At 38.0% G+C, this 22,918-nt stretch overlaps 7 protein-coding genes across 14 annotated transcripts in view; 4 read left to right on the top strand and 3 right to left on the bottom strand.

Moving 5' to 3' along the window:
• Positions 1-2,057, top strand: part of LOC128880412 (neurexin-4) — an 11,451-nt gene extending 9,394 nt beyond the window's left edge. For all 5 annotated transcript variants that reach the window (XM_054130463.1, XM_054130462.1, XM_054130465.1 and 2 more), the window contains one exon: positions 78-2,057. In XM_054130463.1, the coding sequence (XP_053986438.1) occupies positions 78-931 (854 nt within the window). In that variant the 3' untranslated portion in view covers positions 932-2,057. The remainder of the gene's footprint in view (positions 1-77) is intronic.
• Positions 2,058-2,443: 386 nt separating this feature from the next.
• On the bottom strand, positions 2,444-7,424 carry LOC128880416 (CTP synthase). Of its 3 annotated transcripts, none has more exons than XM_054130473.1 (11): positions 6,741-7,418; positions 5,582-5,749; positions 5,418-5,503; positions 5,223-5,354; positions 4,838-5,002; positions 4,482-4,769; positions 4,319-4,407; positions 3,943-4,241; positions 3,593-3,700; positions 3,298-3,510; positions 2,444-3,220 (listed from the first exon to the last, which is right to left on the bottom strand). In XM_054130473.1, the coding sequence occupies exons 1-11, from the start codon at positions 6,904-6,906 to the stop codon at positions 3,129-3,131; spliced, it is 1,806 nt and encodes a 601-aa protein (XP_053986448.1). In that variant the 5' UTR covers positions 6,907-7,418; the 3' UTR covers positions 2,444-3,128. The 3 variants fall into 3 exon arrangements, with proteins under 3 accessions (XP_053986448.1, XP_053986446.1, XP_053986449.1); XM_054130471.1 differs by having other exon boundaries at positions 5,582-5,752; positions 6,741-7,414; XM_054130474.1 differs by lacking the exon at positions 2,444-3,220 and having other exon boundaries at positions 3,370-3,510; positions 3,578-3,700; positions 5,582-5,752; positions 6,741-7,424.
• Positions 7,425-7,736: 312 nt separating this feature from the next.
• LOC128880420 (40S ribosomal protein S15) lies at positions 7,737-8,852 on the top strand. Its single transcript, XM_054130479.1, has 3 exons — positions 7,737-7,857; positions 8,054-8,139; positions 8,462-8,852. The coding sequence occupies exons 1-3, from the start codon at positions 7,849-7,851 to the stop codon at positions 8,808-8,810; spliced, it is 444 nt and encodes a 147-aa protein (XP_053986454.1). The 5' UTR covers positions 7,737-7,848; the 3' UTR covers positions 8,811-8,852.
• A 480-nt stretch (positions 8,853-9,332) lies between these two features.
• LOC128880415 (phenylalanine--tRNA ligase alpha subunit) lies at positions 9,333-12,580 on the top strand. Of its 2 annotated transcripts, none has more exons than XM_054130470.1 (8): positions 9,333-9,591; positions 9,849-10,189; positions 10,274-10,495; positions 10,639-10,754; positions 10,834-11,018; positions 11,129-11,490; positions 11,563-11,691; positions 11,810-11,949. In XM_054130470.1, exons 1-7 carry the CDS (start codon positions 9,451-9,453, stop codon positions 11,666-11,668), a joined length of 1,473 nt encoding a protein of 490 aa, XP_053986445.1. In that variant the 5' UTR covers positions 9,333-9,450; the 3' UTR covers positions 11,669-11,691; positions 11,810-11,949. The 2 variants fall into 2 exon arrangements, with proteins under 2 accessions (XP_053986445.1, XP_053986444.1); XM_054130469.1 differs by having other exon boundaries at positions 9,334-9,591; positions 11,563-11,664; positions 11,810-12,580.
• Positions 12,581-12,742: 162 nt separating this feature from the next.
• On the bottom strand, positions 12,743-13,351 carry LOC128880423 (uncharacterized). Its single transcript, XM_054130481.1, has 2 exons — positions 13,130-13,351; positions 12,743-13,005 (listed from the first exon to the last, which is right to left on the bottom strand). The coding sequence occupies exons 1-2, from the start codon at positions 13,349-13,351 to the stop codon at positions 12,925-12,927; spliced, it is 303 nt and encodes a 100-aa protein (XP_053986456.1). The 3' UTR covers positions 12,743-12,924.
• Positions 13,352-13,476: 125 nt separating this feature from the next.
• Positions 13,477-15,393, top strand: LOC128880419 (uncharacterized). Its single transcript, XM_054130478.1, has 4 exons — positions 13,477-13,605; positions 13,685-13,768; positions 13,847-13,930; positions 14,009-15,393. Exons 1-4 carry the CDS (start codon positions 13,600-13,602, stop codon positions 14,594-14,596), a joined length of 762 nt encoding a protein of 253 aa, XP_053986453.1. The 5' UTR covers positions 13,477-13,599; the 3' UTR covers positions 14,597-15,393.
• Positions 15,394-19,733: 4,340 nt separating this feature from the next.
• The window catches only part of LOC128879923 (uncharacterized), a 9,306-nt gene continuing 6,121 nt past the window's right edge, over positions 19,734-22,918 (bottom strand). The window contains exons 3-5 of the mRNA XM_054129495.1: positions 22,456-22,737; positions 21,728-21,907; positions 19,734-21,116 (exon numbers count right to left, since the gene is read on the bottom strand). Of these exons, the coding sequence (XP_053985470.1) occupies positions 20,748-21,116; positions 21,728-21,907; positions 22,456-22,737 (831 nt within the window). The 3' untranslated portion in view covers positions 19,734-20,747. The remainder of the gene's footprint in view (positions 21,117-21,727; positions 21,908-22,455; positions 22,738-22,918) is intronic.

Raw genomic sequence — 22,918 nt, 5'->3', positions numbered from 1 at the left:
GAAGTATAAATGGCACGAACTTTTAGGACGACCTAATACTATAACTTTATAAACTAACTCGAATCGTATTCTTACAGAAATTGGTGTAAACATGCGTCCCAGTTCCATCATAAAGTACGACTTCATGGGGAGCTGGCGGTCGACGATCGCCGAGAAGATCCGTGTCGGTTTCACGACGACGAATCCGAAAGGTTTCTTGCTCGGCTTGTTTTCGAATATCTCCGGGGAGTACATGACCATCATGGTCTCCAACAGCGGCCATTTGCGCGTGGTTTTCGATTTCGGTTTCGAGCGACAGGAAGTGATATTCCCCAATAAGCATTTCGGTCTGGGACAATATCACGACGTCAGAGTGGGCAGGAAGAACTCCGGGGCGACTCTCGTGCTGCAAGTCGACAACTACGAGCCCAAGGAGTTCAATTTCAACATCAAGACTTCCGCTGACGCGCAGTTCAACAATATACAGTACATGTACATCGGAAGAAACGAGTCCATGACGGAAGGATTCGCTGGTTGTATATCCAGAGTCGAGTTCGACGATATCTACCCTCTGAAGTTGCTGTTCCAAGAGGACGGGCCCGCGAACGTTCGTTCGTTCGGTACTCCTCTTACGGAGGACTTCTGCGGCGTGGAACCCATCACGCATCCGCCTTACAGCGTCGAGACGCGACCTCCTCCGCAGCTGGACGAGGAGAAAGTTCGAGCAGCGTACAACGAAGTCGATACAGCGATTTTAGGAAGCGTCCTGGCCATCATCGTCATCGCGTTGATTATAATGGCGATACTTATAGGGAGATACATGTCGAGACACAAAGGTGAGTATCTAACGCAAGAGGACAAAGGTGCCGAAATAGCGTTAGATCCGGACTCGGCGGTGGTCCATTCCGCTACCGGTCATCAAGTTCAAAAGAAGAAGGAATGGTTTATTTAAATACGACATTGTAACGCGCTGTATCGATCCTAGAATACGTTTATAGGTAAAGCTATGCATATATAAGTGCTCTTTGAAGTGTCATACAAAGGATTTCGTATAATATATTCTAAAGAAAGACGAAGACGGACGTAAACGGAGCTTATCACGCGATCAATATTTTACTAGTCCGCTGTGTACCAACGCGGATCGTTTTATGGAATTTACCATAGAAGGAGCGATACGAAATTTTGTTTTTACTGTTTCGATTTAACGGTAACAGTAAGACGAGAGAACTCTGTATAAAAATAAAAGAGACGGGAACGGCTAAACTTAACCGATCTACGAAACATAAGAAACTATATCGAACTATATTATAATGAAAAGTACCCGACTGGTACAAAGATAATAAAATTCTCCTGAAAAGAACTGAATATTATAGAAGCAATTCTCATCTTTTTAATTATTGTTTGGCTCGATATTTAGATTTGAAAATTTAAAGTTATTATCAGAGTTAAGTAGCATACGACTAAAGGTAGAAGTAAAATATATTAAAACGCAGATACCCCTTTTACTTTATGAGGTAACGAATTCCCATTGTGTTTAATTACCTTGATTAGTACATTTAGTTGCTAAACGGTAGAGATAGTAATGAAACTATTTGTAATTACAAACTGCTGCTATTCTAGACTGCGAGGTGCATAAGTATTTATTGTACTTTTGTAATTTAGTTCGAGCTACACGGCAGGATAACATGCTAGCTATTTTGTTTTTCCTTTTTGAAAGAAGGAAAATAGTTGGTTTATTTTTCTACTGTACCATATATATCTATACTTTTAATATCAGTTGCCAAATTATTAACGATCTATCTGTTAACACGTTTTCGTAGAATCGGAGTATTCTTGACGTTGTGTTCAAATTCGCGGAACTCTTCTATCAACAACAACAAAATTTTGTACATATATAAGAAAACTTCAAAACTTTTCAACAACGTCCTATCATATGTATAATACTTTTTTCTTTTAGCGAAAATTGTTCTCAGTATTATTTGTAATGCTTACCGTCCAAAGTGCATTTTACTTTTCTCTTTTTTGTATTTATTTTGTTTACATTTGTTTTATTATGTATTACAGATATTTTATTTTTATCTCTCGACTTGTAATAATCCGAATTCGCTACTGTAACCTAACATTAGTCTAGTTATCACCAATTGTATGCTGTACGTATAACAGCGAGAGTGTACATATATCATTTTTATACGAAGAAAATGTTTTATTGTAACATGCCAGTGTATATTTTATATACTGTATTCGGCAGAACGCATGTGCTGCTCAATAAAGACGAAAATCACGATCACGCAATGATAATCCTTTAAAGAGTTTAAAGTATAATTAGTTACGCGAGGTAAAGGACTAAAGGAGACGTAATAACGAAAGTCTTGCGTGATTGCCACAAATGTACCAGAAAACACATGAATTTTACATTTTCATGTAACCTAGAAAGAAAGTGAATATTACAGAAAAAAAAAATATATAAAATTTGTGAAAAAACATTAACCTTTATTTCTTCATAAAATATGTTTTCAATTTTAGTATCATTTAAACCATGTACTAATCGAAATAATGAATTTTATCATAACGTTTACAACTTACTGATCGAAACGATGACGGAAAAATCGTGTATAAGTACAATTACAATTTTTGGTTTTTTTAAATGATCGCGAGCTTGTATTCGCGAAGCTACATGTACATTTGAAAGTATCGACAAAGCATGCTACATTTGTAAAAAAATACAATCGCAAAGATGTCAACGATTACCCTACAACGAATAAGTTTCGTTAATAAATAAATAGCGAACACATAAATTATGTTTTGTACACTGTAATCGAACGAAAAAAAAACTGAACACAAATTTAACGCGTGAAGTGCAAGCACTAATCGGTATCATTTATCTATTTCATGAAAATAAATTCCTATAAGTTAATGCTTAACAAGACAGTAGAAAAAGTCATTAACCTTTTGTAGTATGGAAAATCTTACATAGTAAAATTACAAACTATATCGTTATTTAGTCGTTTTGATATATGTATATATACATATGTCTGAATGTATATCCGACATTTGTTTATAAAGAAAATTTTCATTATTCTACCGTATGTACATAAAAATAACATTTTCAAATTATAAATAATTAAATGGTAAATAATGAGTCGATCGGTTTAATCGTTAGTGCCAGATGTCGTGCTGCCGCTTCTACTCGCGTCACTGATTATTTGTTGCTTTGTGATTTGTTCCGCTTGATACTCCCCATCTGTCGAACGCGATAAATTTCATATAAATTATAACGGTGAAAATTCGGGACTAATTCAATATTTGTTGGTTAATTACCGGATTCGTCATCGCTAACTTGTTGAGGGGAAAGTCTGCAACCCTTAGCTAAGTAATATTTTAATTTTCCCACGCTAGCTAAAATTAATCCTAAGAATGGAGGCGAGGGCTTCAAAGGTCTAGATAAATACTCCGGGTGGAATTGCGTGGCGACGTAATAACTATGCCCTTCCAACTCCGCGATCTCCATGCGTAGGTTCTCTTCATCGTGGCCTAAAGATATACATATATATATGTTATTTGAATTTCTCCGCTAGAATGTAATCAAATTATAGATTACCGTTACTTTATTCACCTACGAAACGCAGTCCCGCCTCTTCCAATTTGTTAATATATTTTGGATTAATTTCGTACCTATGTCTATGCCTCTCTTCTATGCACTCCTTGTTACCGTACAATTGTTCTATAAAAACGTGTAAATAATTAAGAATATTTTAATAAGTACAAGCGAATGTATCAGGTCATCTCATAAGTTCATGCTGCAGACTGTGTCAATGTTTAATAAAGAAACTACGTAAATTTTATAGCGACGGTATAATTATACGTCACAAAGATGGGAAAATATCATGTTTTACATAGTAATTTGAGCACGAACTCGTGGGACGGCCTAATGATTTAACATTTCACAAATATCGTCCTACTGACTTATGACAGAGTTCTCCTTCGTGAATCGAGTGTATCTTTTACCAAGTCTCATCGTCCCGCCCATCTGACCTGAATTGTGTTCTGGCATATCTATGACGAGAGGATGATCGGTTCTCGGATCGATTTCCGTGCTATTCGCGGTCTCTATGCCCAAAACATTTCTCGCGAATTCGATAACCGCCACTTGCAAGCCCAAACAAATACCAAGAAAGGGCTTATCGTTAACCCTGCACCATTTACACGCTTCCATTTTTCCTAGAATCCCTCTTTTGCCAAAGCCTCCTGGCACTATGACACCGCTACGCACGGAATAGATAGCGTGAGAGAGCGAGAGATAAAAGTTTATATAAAAATTGTACAATAAACGAAATCTTACTCGCTTTTGCATAGTAGTTGCCAAGCTTCGTGATACAATACAGGATCGGATGTTTTCGTAGCTCGTCCTAGATTGTCAGCTTCTATGTACTAAAATTGTAATTTTTTGTATCGATCCCAGAAGTCAGTATCGAAGAGTTGCGTTTAATGCAATTATTGTTTACCTTTAAGTTAAGTTTGTAGCCAACTTCGATGCAAGCGTGCTGCAATGCTTTCGTGACAGACGCGTACGCGTCTTCCAATTTTGTGTATTTTCCTACTAGCACGATATTTACATCCTTCCGCAGGTGATCGATACGATCGGCCAAGTCTCTCCATTTCCTCATGAAGAACCGTGGTCGAGGCATTGCTAAGTTTAATTGCAGTCTTTCGTTTAAGAATTCAATGACGCCTTGAGATTCCATCAACAAGGGCACTCGATATATAGACGTCAGGTCGTGTATGGTTATTACCTAATAAACGCAAGTTTATATTAATTATTTAGAACAAAGAAGGTTGTAAGGAGGAAGAGAAACTTTACTTGTTCCGGTGCGACGTGACAGAAATTTGAAATCTTCTCTTTCACACAGTCACCTATGGGTTTCTCGGATCTACAAACTATAAGATCGGGAGACAAACCCAAACCACGTAGTTCTCTCACGCTGGATTGGGTTGGTTTTGTCTTCGGTTCTCCTGTGGACCGTGGCTGGAAGCAAAATACTTTTGAAATCCTCGTTTCTTTTTTAATTTTTTTGTTCTATTTATAATACTATCGATACCGTTGACAAGCATGTTTATATACACACGTAGACAAAGATTATATAATTCTATGGACTAAGAATAAGTCAAGTTAGTATCTGGCTGAAGTTCAAAGTCAAGATCTATAACAACGAAGGAAAATTATTTAGATAAAGACGATATCTTACTCGAGGTACCAAAGATACGTGAGCACAGCAGAAGTTTTCTTTTTTAACTCTGAACTGAAATTGTCTGAAAGCTTCGACGAATGGCATTCCTTCGATATCTCCTATCGTACCACCCAACTCGATGATACAAACCTACGAAGTATACATTAATATACGCGTAATTAAAATTTATAAATAGTAATATACAAATGTTACTTCTGGATTATCGCCATCCTCTGTCACAGATTGCTTTGCAACTCTTTCAACCCATTCTTGGATAGCGTCTGTTATGTGCGGTATTACTAAATTCAAAATTAAATAGTAATTACTGCGCAAATCAAATATATTAACAAAAGTACAGAATAATTCGAACGATATACCTTGTACAGTCTTTCCCAAATAATCTCCGCGTCTTTCCTTAGAGATTACGTGTTGATAAATTTTCCCTGTTGTTATATTGTTGTCTCTGTGCAGAATGATGTCCAGGAAACGTTCGTAATTCCCCAGATCTAGATCCACCTCTCCGCCGTCATCCAATACATATACTTCTCCTTAAAAAAATATATTTCTATGGATACATGAAAGCCTTAAAATTGTGTTAATACAGAAACATAAAAGTAATTAATTACAAACATCGGATTGCAACATAACAATCTTGGTTGAATTTGAAATTTCTTATTGGGAGGGAGAAAGATTGTTCAAAGTAAGAGACAGATATTCTCATCTAGATCGATGTTACGAATAAAAGATGACATTCGCGCTATACGTTGATTTTATTCGTCTACTATTAGAATAAAGTGCTCGGTCAGCGTAAAAAAATTTAATCGAAACAGTAAACGACGAATAAATCTACTTCAGATTTTTTGTTTATCCTGTCGAACAATTTGGAGTAAGTCTTTATTCGTTCAACGTAAAACATGGATTAAGTATACATATACAGGGTGTCCCAAAAATGTTGGAAGTCGTTGAAAGGGGTGGTTAGGGGGGTGATTTGAAACAACTTTTTCCTTAGGGAAAATGTTATCCGAGGCTTCGTTGAGGAGATATTAACGAAAAACACTGACCAATCAGAGCGCGAGTATGCCGGTGGAGCGCTCGCGGTCGCGTATGAGCGCGACCGCTACATCGGTATACGCGCGCTCTGATTGGTCGGGGTTTTTTGTTAATATCTCTTTAACGAAGCCTCGAACAACATTTTCGCTAAGGAAAAAGTTGTTTCAAATCACCCCCCGAACCACCCCTTTCAATGACTTCCAACATTTTTGGGACACCCTGTATACCGTAGTTTTTGTTGGACAAGTATGCATCGATAGAAGTTCATTCGTTGATCGAGATTTTTATCTAGATAAAATTCGTGCTCATCTCTGATCGATGCGTAACACGTGACCGTAAAACTGCGCGGGCGGCAGCAACGTATAAAATGGCTTCTGACACCACATGGCTATATGAAATTTCCAAATTCGCAATAAAGTTATGTCGAACGTCGTGTATCGTCCGGACAGAACGGAAAACAAAGGAGGTATTGTTTCGATAGCGTACCGTGCTCGTACGGTGAAAATGTACCGGCATCTATATTTATATAAGGATCGATTTTGATAGACGTCACATGAATGCCGCAATGTTTAAGTATAGTTCCAAAGGAACTCGCAATAACACCTTTACCGACTCCACTTATCACACCACCGGTAACTAAAATATATTTCATATTTCTAGGATCGACTATTCTACGCACGACGTCCACGGCAATCACCACTACTTTCGCATATACACGTGTTCAAATGTCTTTATTTCACCGAATGATGCTCAATGAGAACGTAGTAAAGGCGCCTCTGCCTTAAATATGCCAATACGCGTAAATACGATCGAGGTTTAGCGCCGCTACAGCTGCATACTTTTCGGGGCTAACTAAAGTCAAACATGGCCGACGAGCGGAAAATTTAAGATTCGTATATTTTCTACAATTAATTCGATTCTTTCGATAAAAGAAAATTAACTGGGTCCGTATAATTAGACAGTGATTATTTTGTAATCGTATATTAAATTATTCGAATACATCGTATACAGGGTGTACCAAATAAATCTGAAGTTTGTCGATATGTGTTTGTCTCGCTTCCTCCTTTGAAGAATGCTCAAAAGAGGAAGCGAGACAAACACATCGGCAAACTTCAGATTTATTCGAAGCCTAGGGTTTTGCCCATCACTGTGGAACTCCTTGAAAGGGGTGATTCCGAGGGTGATTTGAAACAACTTTTTCCTTAGTGAAAATGTTCTCTGAGGCTTCGTTAAGGAGATATTAACGGAAAACCTCGACCAATCACAGCGCGAGTATACCGATGGAGCGGCCGAGGTAGCGTATGTGAGCGGCCGCCTAGTGCGTAGCTTACGCTCCACCGGCATACTCGCGCTCTGATTGGTCGAGGTTTTTTGTTAATATCTCCTCAACGAAACCTCGGACAATATTTTCGCTAAGAAAAAAGTTGTTTCAAATTACACCTCGAATCACCCTTTTCAAGGACCTCCAACATTTTTGGAACATATATTCCACCTGTTTTCCATCTAGTATTATATATAGTTAGTGCCTGAATTGATTTCCGTGAGGGAAGTGTGCCGCCATTTCTTGTTGTCGTTTCACCCAGCACCTGAAAACATGGCCGAGGTACGTGTCACAAATCCCGCTGAAAATATCCAATAAAATCTCCTCCATCTATTACAAAATATATGTATATATACAGCTTGTCATAAGTTATAATAATTCTTAGTACTTTAAGGTTACAGTATTAACGTCGATGACGAAAAGTACTTTTAGTTCGTACACATAACCTCTTCGTAATCATATCTCGTATGATTTCTAGGCAGAAGAAACCCAGAAGAAGAAGAGGGCTTTCCGAAAGTTCACCTTTCGGGGAGTAGACCTCGATCAACTTTTGGATATGCCAAAGTAAGTATTATTCGTATGAAACTTTAGCCTCATCAGTATCATTTGCTTCATCGGTTAACAAAAAGATGCTTGGCACTCGGCTTATGCCTAGTAGTCAGTTTACAAAGCACTGTACATTCTACACGTATATAATATAGAATTGTAAACTGCTGCTTCGTGGCTCCCATAGTTCACCACATATTGCCCCTCTGTCGTAAACTTCCACCTTTCCTTGCTCATCTGGTTAGCTACGATCAACTGAACGTATCAACTAATATGTATGAATAGCTCGTTAATCGTGAGTTTCAATAATATCATTCTTATACGGAAATATTTCTTTCAGTGAGCAGCTTATGGTTTTGATGCATGCTCGTGCTAGAAGGCGATTCTCTCACGGTTTGAAGAGGAAGTCCATGGCGCTTGTTAAGAAGTTGCGTAAGGCAAAGAAGGAGACACCTCTGAACGAAAAGCCAGAGATCGTTAAGACTCATTTGCGTAACATGATCATTGTACCAGAAATGGTTGGGTCGATTGTCGGTGTATATAATGGGAAGACGTTTAATCAGGTGGAAATCAAGCCGGAAATGATTGGTCATTATTTGGGGGAATTCTCTGTTACATATAAGCCTGTGAAACACGGTAGACCAGGTATTGGTGCTACTCATTCCTCGAGATTTATTCCGCTAAAATAATCTGCGTTCTTATGCGAATAAAATACTTAAAAATTTATACAATTTTCTCTTTCTTCTGTACCTCTCAGATATTAATGTTATTGTAAATATTTATTAGGCTAAGTCTTACAAGCATTTTTTCCATTCATAAATAGCAATTATCAAAATTTGTTTACAATATTGGGTGCATGGCGTTCTTTTCTTAGAATGCCTCTTTCGAAATGAAAACCACCTTCATGTCCCATTTGTATGTAATGTTACCCGCTAAATATAAATTTGTCCCTACGTTGAACATTTTCACATTCGACGCGTTTCTCGTCGAACTTGTTTCTAAGTTTTAAACAAATATGATATGTTTTGTATTTAAAAAGCCAAGCATTAACCATTGTTATGCTCATAGTATTGAGTTTCGGCATAACGAGATAACGAGAACTTTAATAAATAATAATTAACTTTACAATAGAAATGTAATTAAATGTAGCTTCGGAACGTCTGCTCGAAACTGACAGCTTGACAGGCGGTCGATTCGATCCTTGTTTTGGTCGCGAGCACCAGCAGGGTTTGGATCCATCCAAAGGGTGCTCGCAACAGTATTGTTGTTCACGTGGTTACTGCCGGCTGTGTCATTCGAAAACATTCGAAAAGCAGTCCCGTTTTAAATATGGCAAAACAATTGGCTGATAAAATATTGGAGTATTTGGACGAGCACGAAGAAGTAAATTCTCTCGATTTGGCAGATATTTTCAAAGAGAACCATCAAAAAATAATTGGGGCTATAAAAAGCCTAGAAACGCTTGACGAGGTAAATTCGATATAACAAGCTTTTTATTACAGTCGTTTAGCAATAATCGAACAGTAAACATTGCTTAGAAATCGGTTCCTATATAAATGAATTTTTTGATAATTTTTCTATTGTAAATATGTAAATAAATCACAATATTTGTACCTGTCACCATAACCTCTAAAGTATTGTATTTATGCTTGCATCAAGTTAATCTTTCTTTTGAAAGTCAAAATAATGTTTTCGCAAGCGATTCCATATTTAATTTTGTTTCGCAGTTGATCGTAGCTAACCAGGTGAGCGAGAAAAGGTGGGAGTTAACGACAGAGGGGCAACATGTGGTGAACTATGGGAGCCATGAAGCAGCAGTTTATAATTCCATCCCAGATAATGGCATATCTCAATCAGAACTTATGCGATCTGTACCATTTGCAAAAGTTGGATTTTCTAAAGCGTTATTGGCTGGGTGGATAGAAATCGATAAATCCAGTGGGACAGCTGTTGTGAAAAAGAGAGTAACATCTATTACAGACGACACACAGAATAATCTGAAGGATCTTACGAACCTGACCGATCGCCTAAGGAGCGAATATAAGAAGAGAAAACTTATTCAAGAAGTGTAGGTTCCATCTAACATAAATAAACATTAACCAAAATCAAATAAGTTAACAATCATACATATGAATAATCTTTTTGTTGATAGGGTTATCAAGTCCGTTCAGTTGGGACGAGGTGAATATTTTACAACCACGATTGAAAAGTTAGAAACGGAATTGACAGCGGACTTGCTGGTGAACGGCGCATGGAAAAAGAAGAAATTTAAACCATACAATTTTGCAGCACTTGGTTCTGCTCTCGAAGTGGGCCACTTGCATCCTCTGTTGAAAGTCAGGACCGAATTCAGAAAAATTTTTCTTGAAATGGGGTACGCAAATCAACAGCATAAATGGAACATTCTATTTAGCTATTCGTTTTACTTCTGTAAATAGGCCGCATAATGCGTAGGTACTTTCCCGGGAAGCATCAGACTACCCGCCATTCGTTTTACTTATGTTATTTATTATTTAGATTCACGGAAATGCCGACAAATAATTTTGTTGAAAGTTCGTTCTGGAACTTCGATGCATTATTTCAACCTCAACAGCATCCAGCTCGAGATGCTCACGACACCTTTTTCGTATCTGGTAGATTCATTAATAATTTTTGTTATATCCATTAATCATTTACAGGAAACTTACTTTAAATTGCAAATTTTATTTTCAGAGCCATCTCGTAGTACAAAGTTCCCAATGGAATATTTAGAAAAGGTGAAGCGTGTTCATAGCGAGGGTGGTTATGGGTCTATAGGCTATTGTTACGACTGGAAATTAGAGGAAGCCCAGAAGAACATTCTTCGTACTCATACGACAGCTGTTAGCACTAGGATGCTTTACAAGCTGGCGCAGCAGGTAAATTAGAATTTATATTATATCTTTCATGAATGAGAATGTTTGTTTAGTCAATGTTGTAAGTAGTAGGGTTTACATCTTCTAGTATTAAGAAGATTAATGCATTTCAGGATGATTTCAAACCAGTGAAATTCTTCAGCATCGATAGAGTATTTCGCAATGAGACTTTGGATGCCACGCATCTCGCAGAATTTCACCAAATCGAAGGTGTAATCGCTGACTATAATCTGACGTTAGGCGATCTGATTGGAATTCTGTATGAATTTTTTAAGAAACTTGGTATTACGCAGCTCGAGTTTAAACCTGCGTATAATCCGTACACGGAACCAAGCATGGAAATCTTTTGTTTCCATAATGGCCTGAACAAGTGGATAGAAATTGGTAACAGTGGAATGTTCCGACCAGAAATGTTGTTACCAATGGGATTACCGGAAAACGTGAACGTAATTGCATGGGGATTGTCTCTGGAAAGGTACTTAAAAACAAATATAAATACGAACGTAATCTACATGGTAACATAAAACTTGAAATAAATTTTCTCCAGGCCCACTATGATTAAATATGGATTGAACAATATACGAGATTTGGTAGGATCGAAAGTGGATTTGGAAATGGTTTATAATAATCCTATTTGTCGCTTAAACAAGTAAATATCTTTCTAAACATTATTAAGGTATTTATGTTAACATATTTATTTATGTTATGTAGCTTATAAATTGTTGTTTTCGGCATCTTTTAATCATTGAAAACTAAAAAAAAAAAAAATAAAGTATTCAATATTTTCGTGACAGGACCACCCATAATCCTCTGCAAAGTCGAAAGCCCGACGACCAGAAAGAAAAATCGATAGAGCAGAAATCGGGCACGCATAAATCTAGCGATATCGAACGTCGAAAATTGGAGAAACAGAAATTTGTGATATTCTGCGACCCAAAGCATCCGATTAATTTCCTAGTGTCTTTCTTCCGCCTCGTTAAACCCTACGTGAATATTTTTGTATCGACTCACACGCATTCCAGTGTTCGTCACTTGCCAAAAGAATTATCAACATTTTGTTTAGATTATCGAAACAGAGATCGGGATGTAGAACTGGATGCGACGATAATTTGGAAGGAAATCGGAATCGATCCATCGATGCAGTTACCAGGAATGCATCAGATAATGGGTCAAGTAAATATAGCGCGGTACCTGAATCGCTTAATTGAAAATTATTACCCGGATGTATTGCCTTACGAGAGCAGAGGTGTATTGTACGCAAATCAAATAGATAATTATTTAGAGAAGATACACAGCGGATTGCATAAGAATGAATTCAAAGGTATCCAGAAGAAGTCACGTTACCTAATGGGCGAGGACGCGTCCATCGCGGACATCGTTTTGGAGTCCCTCGAGAAGCATAAACCGTCTGGACATAAATAAAACGAAGATAAAGTTTTACTGAAATCTTGTCAACTAAATTTTAATAAATGTTATATTTATTATAAATATTATTTTTCGATGTTAAATATGTACTATACCGTCGTATTTAATTTAGTTACGTGAAGTAACTCGTTTCACGTTTATTTATGGTTCCGAACGGAATTGGATTAAATTTCTTTTCAAAGTATAAAATAATTGCGTTTTGTTTTTCATTTCACAGTGTGATTGAACTTACTGCTCAGCTGATTCTGCTGGAATACTTACTGATGGAGTATGCGAATGTGTGTCGAGTGTGCGTGGTGTATGCCTTCGGGCACTTTCAATATAAATATTTTAACAGACACTGGAATTAAACACGAGATAGATATTAAATTAAATAAAGCATGCTGGACGTGTTTTCCGTTCGTTCGTGTAACACGGAGGTAAAGGAACGATGAAAAGGTTGCTGTGCAAGGTCAACGCCATTCAATTATTTATTACTCTAGTTTTATTTTTGCACGAATCCTGCGTTGTGTAGAACATTGTATATCTTTTCGCGTGGAATTTTATCCGTCTCGCGGTCGATTACCTGTAATAAAAATGAGAAATTAGTCAGCCTCTTAAAGGTGAAGCTTGACGTTCACCTTGACCTTCGCGTTGAGAAATGACGCATAAATTAGATTACAATGGAAAACAAGAAATATTCGACTCGCCTGCATCTCTTTGTTAATGAACCACGACTCCTGCGCGAGCCTGGCAGCGATTCTGGGATTTTTGTAAAAGTCGTTCTTCAAGTGGTTGGGCAAAGTGTCCTCCAGCGCGGAAGTGAGCAAATTGGCAGGATGTGGGTAGTACCCGTAACCAGAGGGAATGTAATACTGAGGCGCAGCTGCGCATACTCCAACAACCACGACTAGGACAATGATAGCATTCATCTTCTGCAAAAAGACACCGTCCTTTTTCGTTTAAATACGTTTATTTTTCATTATACACCCAAGCAATTAAAAATGATTCGAGTAACCGCAGGGAACTGTTCAGGTTTAATATTTCATCGCGATATCGATGCACGCTCGCTGAGCATTCACCACGCCAAGGAGAATTTAAAGCTAGACGTAATTGTACAAGAATATGAAGAACGTTATATAGATTAGAAATTATATGAACCAGAAAATGAGAATATAAAATGAAGGTACAAAAAAACTTTTTTCATCCCTAAAATTTAATCTTCTTCTCAAATACCATATCTAAACTGTATATTGATATTGCAGGCATATAATATGGACCAAGAAGTCAGTATTCTCTGCAATAATATTCAGAAGACTTCAACCAGGAAATGGAAATATAAAATGAAGGTACAAAAAACTTTCTTCATCCCTAAAATTTAATCTTCTTCTCAAATACCATATCTAAACTGTATATTGATATTGCAGGCATATAATATGGACCAAGAAGTCAGCATTCTTTGCAATAATATTCAGAAGACCTCAACCAGGAAATGGAAATATAAAATGAAGGTACAAAAAACTTTCTTCATCCCTAAAATTTAATCTTCTTCTCAAATACCATATCTAAACTGTATATTGATATTGCAGGCATATAATATGGACCAAGAAGTCAGCATTTTCTGCAATAATATTCAGAAGACCTCAACCAGGAAATGGAAATATAAAATGAAGGTACAAAAAACTTTCTTCATCCCTAAAATTAGATTTCTACTAAAATTAGATTCCACTCTCAAAAACCGCTCAAACAGGTGTTCCTTCTCCCCTCAGGTAACATTCGTGCGCACGTTCACCGAAACGAATCCTCGTCACCGATCAGTTATGCAAACACGGTGTGACTCTAGCCAGGCCAAGACGAAAAACGAGAAAAACGACAGGACGCGAACGCAAATCGCGACTTTCTCTCGCGTACAATGCGCCTATATTATATTCATTCGGTTTTCCACGAAAGGGAGACCAAATCCGGGGTTCATCGAACTCTCGGATGGAACGTCGGATTCACAGAACTCGCCCCGCTTCTCCCCGGATCGCGCCGCTCCTCCGAAGGGGCTCATCCGGTCCCTCTTCGGCGAAGAGATCCTCGCCGTGAATTCCACGGTCCCCAAAACTCTCTCACCTCTCGCGCGACACTACTCGAGGCTCGCAAGGGATCTAGTTATCGTTCTTGTTCGCGTCTAACTGAATTCGAGATCCGTAACAGTGTTACTTATATAGCAACCAGCTCGCACCGGCTGAGGTTACAGCCGATCGTTTCTTGGTCATTGCCTAGCTCCGTGGTCCTTCCGTCGCCTGTCGAGGCCACCTCTCCTTAGAACGTCTCAAGGGTGAAGAATCCCTTGGTCTTCGTCACCGTGGCCTTCCATTCTTCTCGGCCTTTTTATGTATGGTTCAACTGGAGTATGGTCTCCAGTTGGGCCACTCGCGATTGTCTTCTAGAATTCTCTTTTGATGCTTTATTCGACCCAGGATTTAATTTCGACTTAAATTGACCAGCCAAGTTTCACGAAAACTGATATTGTAATTTTAATTTGATTAATATTGCGATTTTGTAATTTTAATATGGATCCTTGTGGGAAGCCTCATGGAATTTGTTCAATTTAAATCGAAACGCAATTTAGGAACTCGCTGAGAATTTTATATGTTATAAAGACAGAAATTGTAAATCGTATAAAACGAAAATAAGAATTATTGACCGAGACATACTTCATTAATGCATATATAGATCGAGTACGCGCCATTAGGGATTCGAAATAACGCAAGGAACCACTAAATCACTCCGTTTCGTCCGTATTCCGAAACCCCGTTTCACTTTTCACGTTCAGGATGATCGCGCGCCATGAATTTGTTAAAAGTCCCTCTCGGAGGGGCCCGGACGTGAAATTTTCGAAGGTGTAAAGTTGGTACGTGCCTGGGAAAAGGCATTACGTCGGTATTGCGTTGCGATCTGAATTTCATTCGATTTTATTGCGTCGCAATCGTTTCGATACCGATCCTGGAGAGTTCATTTTTTTTTTTATTTATTTGGGTAACGAAGAGCTACGAAACATTGATTCCAAAAGTTAATCACCGAAGGAAATGAATTTCAACGGAATTCGTTAATTCTGACGAAGTTATAAAAATAAATACCACGATAAATGTTTAATTAGGTAATACCTCTAATAGTCTAAATAATATTTAATCCCAGCAGAAATTTTCAAAAATATTATGGGGACTTTATTTATTATTTATCAGCTCACTGTGCACCAATTTATTTTTATCAGGAAAATTTGCACGCTACAATTGATTGTAAATAAAAATATATTATATTAATATATTAAATATATTATAGTATATAATGAAAATATATTATATTATAATTTCATTTGCTCGAATTTAACGTAAGACAAACGACATCACTTTCTGGTCTCCCAAATATTTTTATTGTCTCTCGACGTGTTAACATCTCTAATGGGTCACTTGAGACCCATTTTACATTAAAGCGCAGAAGAAAACGTTCGAGGTAGAAACATGAACGCATACGTGCAACGCATAAACCGGTAAACAGTGGCTGACGAAAAAGTTCACGGAGAAGTTGCGTGGGCGGTTGAAACACTTGAAACTCACCGGGCGAGGCACGTAACAGTTTAGTGAACCTTTGACGTCGAATGGTGTTGGATCGGAATACCTTAAAAAAACCTTCTTTTTGGTGACCCGAACCCAAGACCCTTTACCATCTTTTTATTCTTGTGAAAGAAGAGCGCGGTCACTCATCCTTGTACCGCATACCGGGAACCGCATCTTAACCTGAATTATCGCACGCGACAACGCGGTGTCAATGATCCAAGAAGATTGACTTGAGTCAACTCGACCCAAATTCAGAGCAGTAATCGCCTTTCGAGTAACAATTTTCTTTTATTAGAAAACATATACTATATAATAATTTTTTGGGAAAAAAATTTAACCGACTTCAAAAAAGGTACAGTGAAAAGTATGAAATAATTTCTAGTTAATGTATATGAATCTGCATTATGGACCGAGCACTCTACATTACCGACAGAGCAATCGCATTCTCGACAAAGCACTCTACATTACCGACAGAGCTCATCATATTGCCGACAGAGCAATATGCATTATCGGTCGAGCACTCTACATTACCGACAGAGCAACCTGCATTATCGACCGAGCAGTCTACATTACCGACAGAGCAATCTGCATTATCGACCGAGCAGTCTGAATTAACTGAATTAAAACGAAAAGTATAAAAATAATTTCTAATTAATTTATATGAATACGCACAAGCTCAAGATATACTTGTTTAAAAGTATAGGAAAATGCAGGGAAAAGCATGAAATAATTTCTAGTTAATGTATATGAATCATTATCGACAGAGCACTCCACAATCTGCATTATCGACCGAGTATTCTACATTACCGGCAGAGCAATCTGTATTATCGACCGAACACTCTACATGACCGACAGAGCACTTCACATTACCGACAGAACAATATGTATTATCTGTTAATATGCTTGCTCTGTCGGTAATGTAGAGTGTTCTGTCGATAATGCAGATTGCTGTGTCGGCAGTATAGAGTGCTCGGTTGATAATGCATATTGCTCTGTCGGTAATATGAAGTGCTCTGTCGGTAATGCAGAGAGCTCGGTCGATAATGCAGATTACTCTGCCGGTAATGCAGAGAGCTCGGTCGATAATGCAGAGAGCCCGGTCGATAATGCAGGTTACTCTGCCGGTAATGTAGAATGTTCGGTCGATAATGCAGATTGTTCTGTCGGTAATGAAGAGTACTCGGTCGATAATGCAGATTCATATACATTAACTAGGAATTATTTCATGCTTTTTACTGCATTTTCCCATACTTTTAAACAATTATATCTAGAGCTTATGCGTATTCATATAAATTAATTAGAAAGTATTTTTATACTTTTCACTGTACCTTTTTTGAAGTCGGTTAAATTTTTTTTCCAAAAAATTATTTTATTTCACTCTTTGTAGTGGCAATCTGTAACCAGTAGGTTTCATGCAATAACAACAGTTATGAGCAATATACAGGATGACCCAAAAACGTTGGAGGTCCTTGAAAAGTATTGTTCCGCGAGGGAGGGGGGGTTAAAACAATTTTTCCTTAGCAAAACAGAAACTCCCGACCAATCAGAGCGCGAGTATGCCGGAGGAGCGCCTGCGGGGCCTATGCAACCTATGTAAGGGGTTTCATCGATTTCATCGGTTTCATGCCAAACATACGTGAAATAGTACGCTTTTTGCGATAAAAAGTGATATAAAGTGGTAAAAAATAAGACAAGGACAAATGTTTTGTTATGGGACCAAATGGCAAATGCTCTTCCAGATTGGTCAAGCCATCTCGGCGTAATCGGTGAACAGACATTAAAAAAAGAAGAAAAAAAAATACACATGTCGAATTGAGTAACCTCCTCCTTTTCGAAGTCGGTTAAAAACAGAGTTACTTGCATAGTAATTTGCAAATGTAACGGATGGAGTTGTTACCAGCAAAGAGCTTAATGTACGTGCGATATAGTTTTCAAGCGTTTTAATATTTTTCTAGAATTGTTTTGAGAATTTTTACTAATTTAAAAAAATTAAAAATTCGTCCACTTTTTTTCATCGAATACAAGGATGAATTTCCATTTTTAGGAAAGTGTTGTCCCGGTTTTGTTACAATCCAGATCCGTCTCTTTTTAACTGCCGCCTAATTATATCGATCTTTATGGCAAACAGTAACTTCAAAAATGATTATTATAGTATAACGATTATAAAATGATTACATTTTTATCGAACAAAACTCGAGCCAACGTTCTGGAGTCGTAGAGACCGTGTTGTCGCGTGCGATAATTCAAGTTAAGATGCGCTTCCCGGGGTGCTGTGCAAAGATGGGTGACCGGCTCTTTTTCGCAAGAGTAAAAAGATGGTAAACGGGAGATCATGTACTGCGTTATTATAATAACAACCCATTTGCCATCACACGGAAAAGTGGAAAATTTGTGTTCTTATGAACGATATATTCGATTTGAATTTAATTCCCAAGTAAATTACGCGATTATATGCGCTAATGATGCAAATGGGTTAAAGAGCGTCGGCTACCTGGCGCGAACCGTGTATTGGAAGTGTTATTCTATTAAACACGAATTGAAATTAGAATATTAAATGTCGAATCGAGTAATTCCCTTGCTTTCCGAAATTGGTTAAAAAAGGAATATACAAGCTCCCGTAGAATAATAAAAAAGAGCAAATAAAAAAGCAAATAAACATTGAGCACTTTGTTAAATGGAATAACGTTTCAAAAAAATCCCGAGTATCTAAACTGTGTCTTAGAAAGGACAAACGTGAAAATCTCGAAGAATGAAACGAAACGCAATCACACGCGGAATCACTCGTTAATTTCCATCGAAACAGTTTCCAAAGTGTCGTTTAAAGCTAAAGAAATCAAGGGAACGGATACCTAGCGGTATTTGGGTCAATGTTGCGTCCTCACAGGCTCTGCCCAGAGGCAGTGGTTACCCTTGTCGCGACTGAGTCGCCCGTTTCAGGAAGTCGTTACTTTCTTTACCATTGCGAGCGACGCGTATGCATAATTCAACGGAAGAAGCTGCGCAAAAAATCCGTGACCGTGCGCTCGAGTTAAAGGTCAATCATCGCTTCTTTACGCTTTGTCGCCTCGCGTAACCGGTTGTATATCCTTAAATTTATGGAAATCCTTTGTTTGTCGTCCAAATGAAGACAGTAAGTAGACAGAGTATCGAAAGTGTTAAATGCATTTTATTACGAGTGGAGAGACGTTTATGCGAATACTCTGCGTTTATGCGAATACAAGTACTCATCGTTGACAAGACTATACGTACGTTAAACGATGATTATATAGAGACGTAATTGAAGATGAAGAAAGAGCTGATTCCACGGACGTTTTTCATGGGTGCATATCTGCGAATAACTTCGAGACTAAGGTCACCTTTCACTTGATAGTCACTGCCTATTATTCGTCATCCTCTCTTCTCTTCTAAGCTACTTCTTTATTTTTAGAAGAAGAATTAAATATAATTAGAGTATACAATTTTAAAGAGAAAATAATTAAAGAGAAGACTATTTAATTAATAGTCTTTATAGTTGGGAGTCCCATCCTTTTACTTCAAGAAAAAATAAATCAAACATTTCGCTTCGTTTCATTTCCTTCTGTTTTTTTTAAATATAAATACTCTCAGAATGTAATCAAAGAGATGATTATTTAATTAATAATACTTATAGCTGGGACTTGATGGTAGTCCATCTTTTCGCTACAGGAAAAATAAATAAAACATTTCATTTCCTTCTGTTTTTTTATATATAAATATTCTCCATAGTACAAAATTCAAGTATGCGATAGAGGGGAGTGTATAAAACGGCGTATACAGGGAAACAAAATTCGAAAATAAGATTGATTAAAAATTTCCACTCGGTCAATTACACGAATTACAATTCTAGCATGCCAGGGGTACTCCGAAGGGGTCGTTACCCAGTATAAAATTACAAAAATCGTAGAAAATAAATTCGACTTTTCTCCCTGGACGCACGAACGTTAAATAAAAAAATGGCGCACGCGTGTAGTATCTAAAAATTAGAATACGGAATTGTTACACTTGTTGTTACTTATTACCATGAATTTAGATTCGTAGAAAAGGTATATCCAACCGGTATAAAATTACAAAAATCGTAGAAAACAAGATTCAAATTTTCTCCCTGGTTCGAACGTTAAATTCAAATGTTAAATAAAAAATGGCGCACGCGTGTAGTATCTACAAATTAGAATACGGAATTGTTACACTTGTTGTTACTTATTACCATGAATTTAGATTCGTAGAAAAGGTATATTCAACCGGTATAAAATTACAAAAATCGTAGAAAACAAGATTCAAATTTTCTCCCTGGTTCGAACGTTAAATTCAAATGTCAAATAAAAAATGGCGCACGCGTGTAATATATACGTGGAATGTATACACATTTAAATTTCCTATGAACGCATAAAGATCGGTCTACTTATCATTAGGTTGTCCCAAAAGTATCTATCCTTTTATTAGTAATCAATACATACACAATATTTTATGTTTCATGTTACATTAAAAAATTGCGTACAATTCCACTACTGTTACAGCATCAACGTCTAAGAAATTAGATCGTCTATTTATATAAACACTGCCACAGAAAATAATCGAATGCAACTCACGAAAGAAACTTTTAGGACAACCTAATAAAACGGATCTCGATTCATGGAACACGTGAACCATCGGTATCAAGAATCGATATTTTTAACGGTAGCCGGAGGATAATCGCAGGAGATAAATAGGCTTAATGGTAGTAGCTGTAGGCAGGGGAGATTGTCTTCTGGTAAACGGGAATCGAGGCGTGAGCTAGCGTGGGCGTGAGCGCCTTTCCAACGACGGGATAAGAACCGTGAACCTGAACGTGGTCCAGACGAGCGGTCTTTATCAACGTGGGTTGCTGGACGGAGACTCTCTCGATCTTCGTCGCTGGCTCGACGACGTTCACTTCCTGGAAGGTCTCAATCGGCCTGGAGAGGACGACGCGACGAGTAGAGACGCGCTCGTTGGCAGGCTCCGCGTTGTCCGGTGCTGGTGTCGCGGAAAGGACTCGTCCCTTCACGCGGCCATTATCGTCCAGCGAGGCCCTCGAGAGAGCGTTGTTTGCGTATCCCACCTGGAACAATTTACTTTCAATGTTGGATGCCAAAGTTTCACTTTTAGTTCTTCGTTCTCTCTTTATTATTGAAATTGTTTAGTTTTTTTGTTCTCTCTCTTTTGTACAACCCTGAGCTAGATACAGGCTGTGTCGGAATTGGTAGGTCCTTGAAAGGGGTGACTCGGGAGGTGATTTGGAACAACTTTTTCCTTTGCGAAAATGTCGTGCGAGGCTTTGTTAAGGAGATATTAATTGAAAACTCCGGACCAATCGGAGCGCGAGTAGTCTACGCCACTGCGGGCGCTCCACCGCTCTGATTGGTCCGGGGTTTTCCGTTGATATCTCCTTAACGAAGCCTCGGACAGCATTTTCGCAAAGGAAAAAGTTGTTCCAAATCATCCCCTGAGTCACCCCTTTCAAGGAACTCGAACAATTTTGAGACACCCTGTATCTATCTATAGAATAGAATGCTAGCGTTGTTCGTGTATCCCACCTAGAACAATTTATTTTTAATATTAACAATTAGTTATATTAATAATTAAATAATTATTTTCAATGTTGAATGCCAAAGTTTCTTTTAGTTCTTCGTTCTCTCTCTTATTGTAGCGTTTGGTTTATAGGTAAATCACCTCGGCAACGTTGCCACGAGCGGTGAGAAGCTCGAGGAGCCTGTCCTGGTTGTTCTTGTCCTCCTCGGGGGTGGACTTTGGGCTGACGATCACGCTTGGCGAGGGGTCGTGGGCAACGAATGGCTCGTTGTTGGGTGATCCGTTGGAACTGGTCCTCACCTGAGGGCTGGATATGTGAACCTGCGCAGAGTATCATTGTTAAATGACGGAGTACTTTTGGTGGATTGATAGGGAGAAATACTTTGTTATTTATTAAGGGAAGAAAGATTGCGATTGTAAGGGAAAAGATGTGATTGTAAAAGAAGAGATTTTGTTAAATAGAAGATATTGCAAGTAGAAGAGATTTTGTTAAATTTAAGAGATTGTAAGTAGAAGAGATTGAAGCAGTAGAAATTTTGTTAAGTAGAAGAGATTCTAACAAAAGAGATTTTGTTGAACTGGAGAGATTTTAAATTGGAGAGGTTTTGGTAAATAAAAGAAATTCTAAGAGAAGAGATTGTAAGTGGAAGAGATTTTGTTAAATTGGAAGAAATTGAAAGGGATGAAATTTTGTTAAGTGGTAGACATTGTAAGCAGAAGAAATTTTGTTCAGTCGAGGAGATTGTAACAGAAGAGATGTTGTTAAGAAGAAAACATTGTAAATAGAAGAGGTTTTGGTAAATAGAAGAAATTCTAAGAGAAGTTATTGTAACTAGAAGAGATTCTAAAAGAAGAGATTGAGATTATACCTGGTCCTGGAGTCTACGGAAGTCGGGGTTGTCCACGACAACGCTATCTTCGCCATTGGGAGCTGGGCTGGAGGGAGCCAGTGGTGGGGCGATGGTCGAGTGGCCGAAGTTGTACTGTCCTCCAGCTTGTATCTGATACGGGTACAGAGGCTGGATCAACGCTGGTCCCCTTTGGATCTTCGAAGTTGGTTGCTCCAGTTCGACCACTGCTGATCCAGCTGGACGAACCACCACGCGTTCCTCTATATCGTAGAACTGCTTCTGGATAGCTGGACGACGTACCTACATGGGGGACCAATATTAATTATTTACCGGTCGTGTACTGTAGGCTGGTATGGGCTAACAGAAAAAGAAGAAGAAGAAAAGGAAGAAGGAGAAGAAAAAGAAGAAGAAGAAGAAGAAGAAGAAGGAGAAGAAAAAGAAGAAGAAGAAAAGGAAGAAGGAGAAGAAAAAGAAGAAGAAG

This window comes from Hylaeus volcanicus, chromosome 7 (assembly GCF_026283585.1).
Source record: "Hylaeus volcanicus isolate JK05 chromosome 7, UHH_iyHylVolc1.0_haploid, whole genome shotgun sequence".
Classification (NCBI taxonomy): Eukaryota; Metazoa; Arthropoda; class Insecta; order Hymenoptera; family Colletidae; genus Hylaeus; species Hylaeus volcanicus.
This window is presented reverse-complemented; position numbering and strand designations above follow the sequence as displayed.

What these genes read in the sequence shown, in the direction of transcription:
- LOC128880420 (XM_054130479.1), top strand. An exon ending in CAACTTTTGGATATGCCAAA is followed by an intron (nt 8,140 to 8,461) that starts GTAAGTATTATT and finishes TATTTCTTTCAG; the next exon opens with TGAGCAGCTTATGGTTTTGA.
- LOC128880423 (XM_054130481.1), bottom strand. Translation starts at nt 13,351, where the DNA reads ATGAATGCTATCATTGTCCTAGTCGTGGTTGTTGGAGTATGCGCAGCT. An exon ending in TCATTAACAAAGAGATGCAG is followed by an intron (nt 13,006 to 13,129) that starts GCGAGTCGAATA and finishes TTTTTATTACAG; the next exon opens with GTAATCGACCGCGAGACGGA.
- LOC128880415 (XM_054130469.1), top strand. Translation starts at nt 9,451, where the DNA reads ATGGCAAAACAATTGGCTGATAAAATATTGGAGTATTTGGACGAGCAC. An exon ending in AAAATTTTTCTTGAAATGGG is followed by an intron (nt 10,496 to 10,638) that starts GTACGCAAATCA and finishes TTTATTATTTAG; the next exon opens with ATTCACGGAAATGCCGACAA. An exon ending in TGGGGATTGTCTCTGGAAAG is followed by an intron (nt 11,491 to 11,562) that starts GTACTTAAAAAC and finishes AATTTTCTCCAG; the next exon opens with GCCCACTATGATTAAATATG.
- LOC128880416 (XM_054130471.1), bottom strand. Translation starts at nt 6,906, where the DNA reads ATGAAATATATTTTAGTTACCGGTGGTGTGATAAGTGGAGTCGGTAAA. An exon ending in AGGATGGCGATAATCCAGAA is followed by an intron (nt 5,355 to 5,417) that starts GTAACATTTGTA and finishes TATACTTCGTAG; the next exon opens with GTTTGTATCATCGAGTTGGG. An exon ending in GTCACGTCGCACCGGAACAA is followed by an intron (nt 4,770 to 4,837) that starts GTAAAGTTTCTC and finishes TGCGTTTATTAG; the next exon opens with GTAATAACCATACACGACCT.
- LOC128880419 (XM_054130478.1), top strand. An exon ending in AATGGAAATATAAAATGAAG is followed by an intron (nt 13,769 to 13,846) that starts GTACAAAAAACT and finishes TTGATATTGCAG; the next exon opens with GCATATAATATGGACCAAGA. An exon ending in AATGGAAATATAAAATGAAG is followed by an intron (nt 13,931 to 14,008) that starts GTACAAAAAACT and finishes TTGATATTGCAG; the next exon opens with GCATATAATATGGACCAAGA.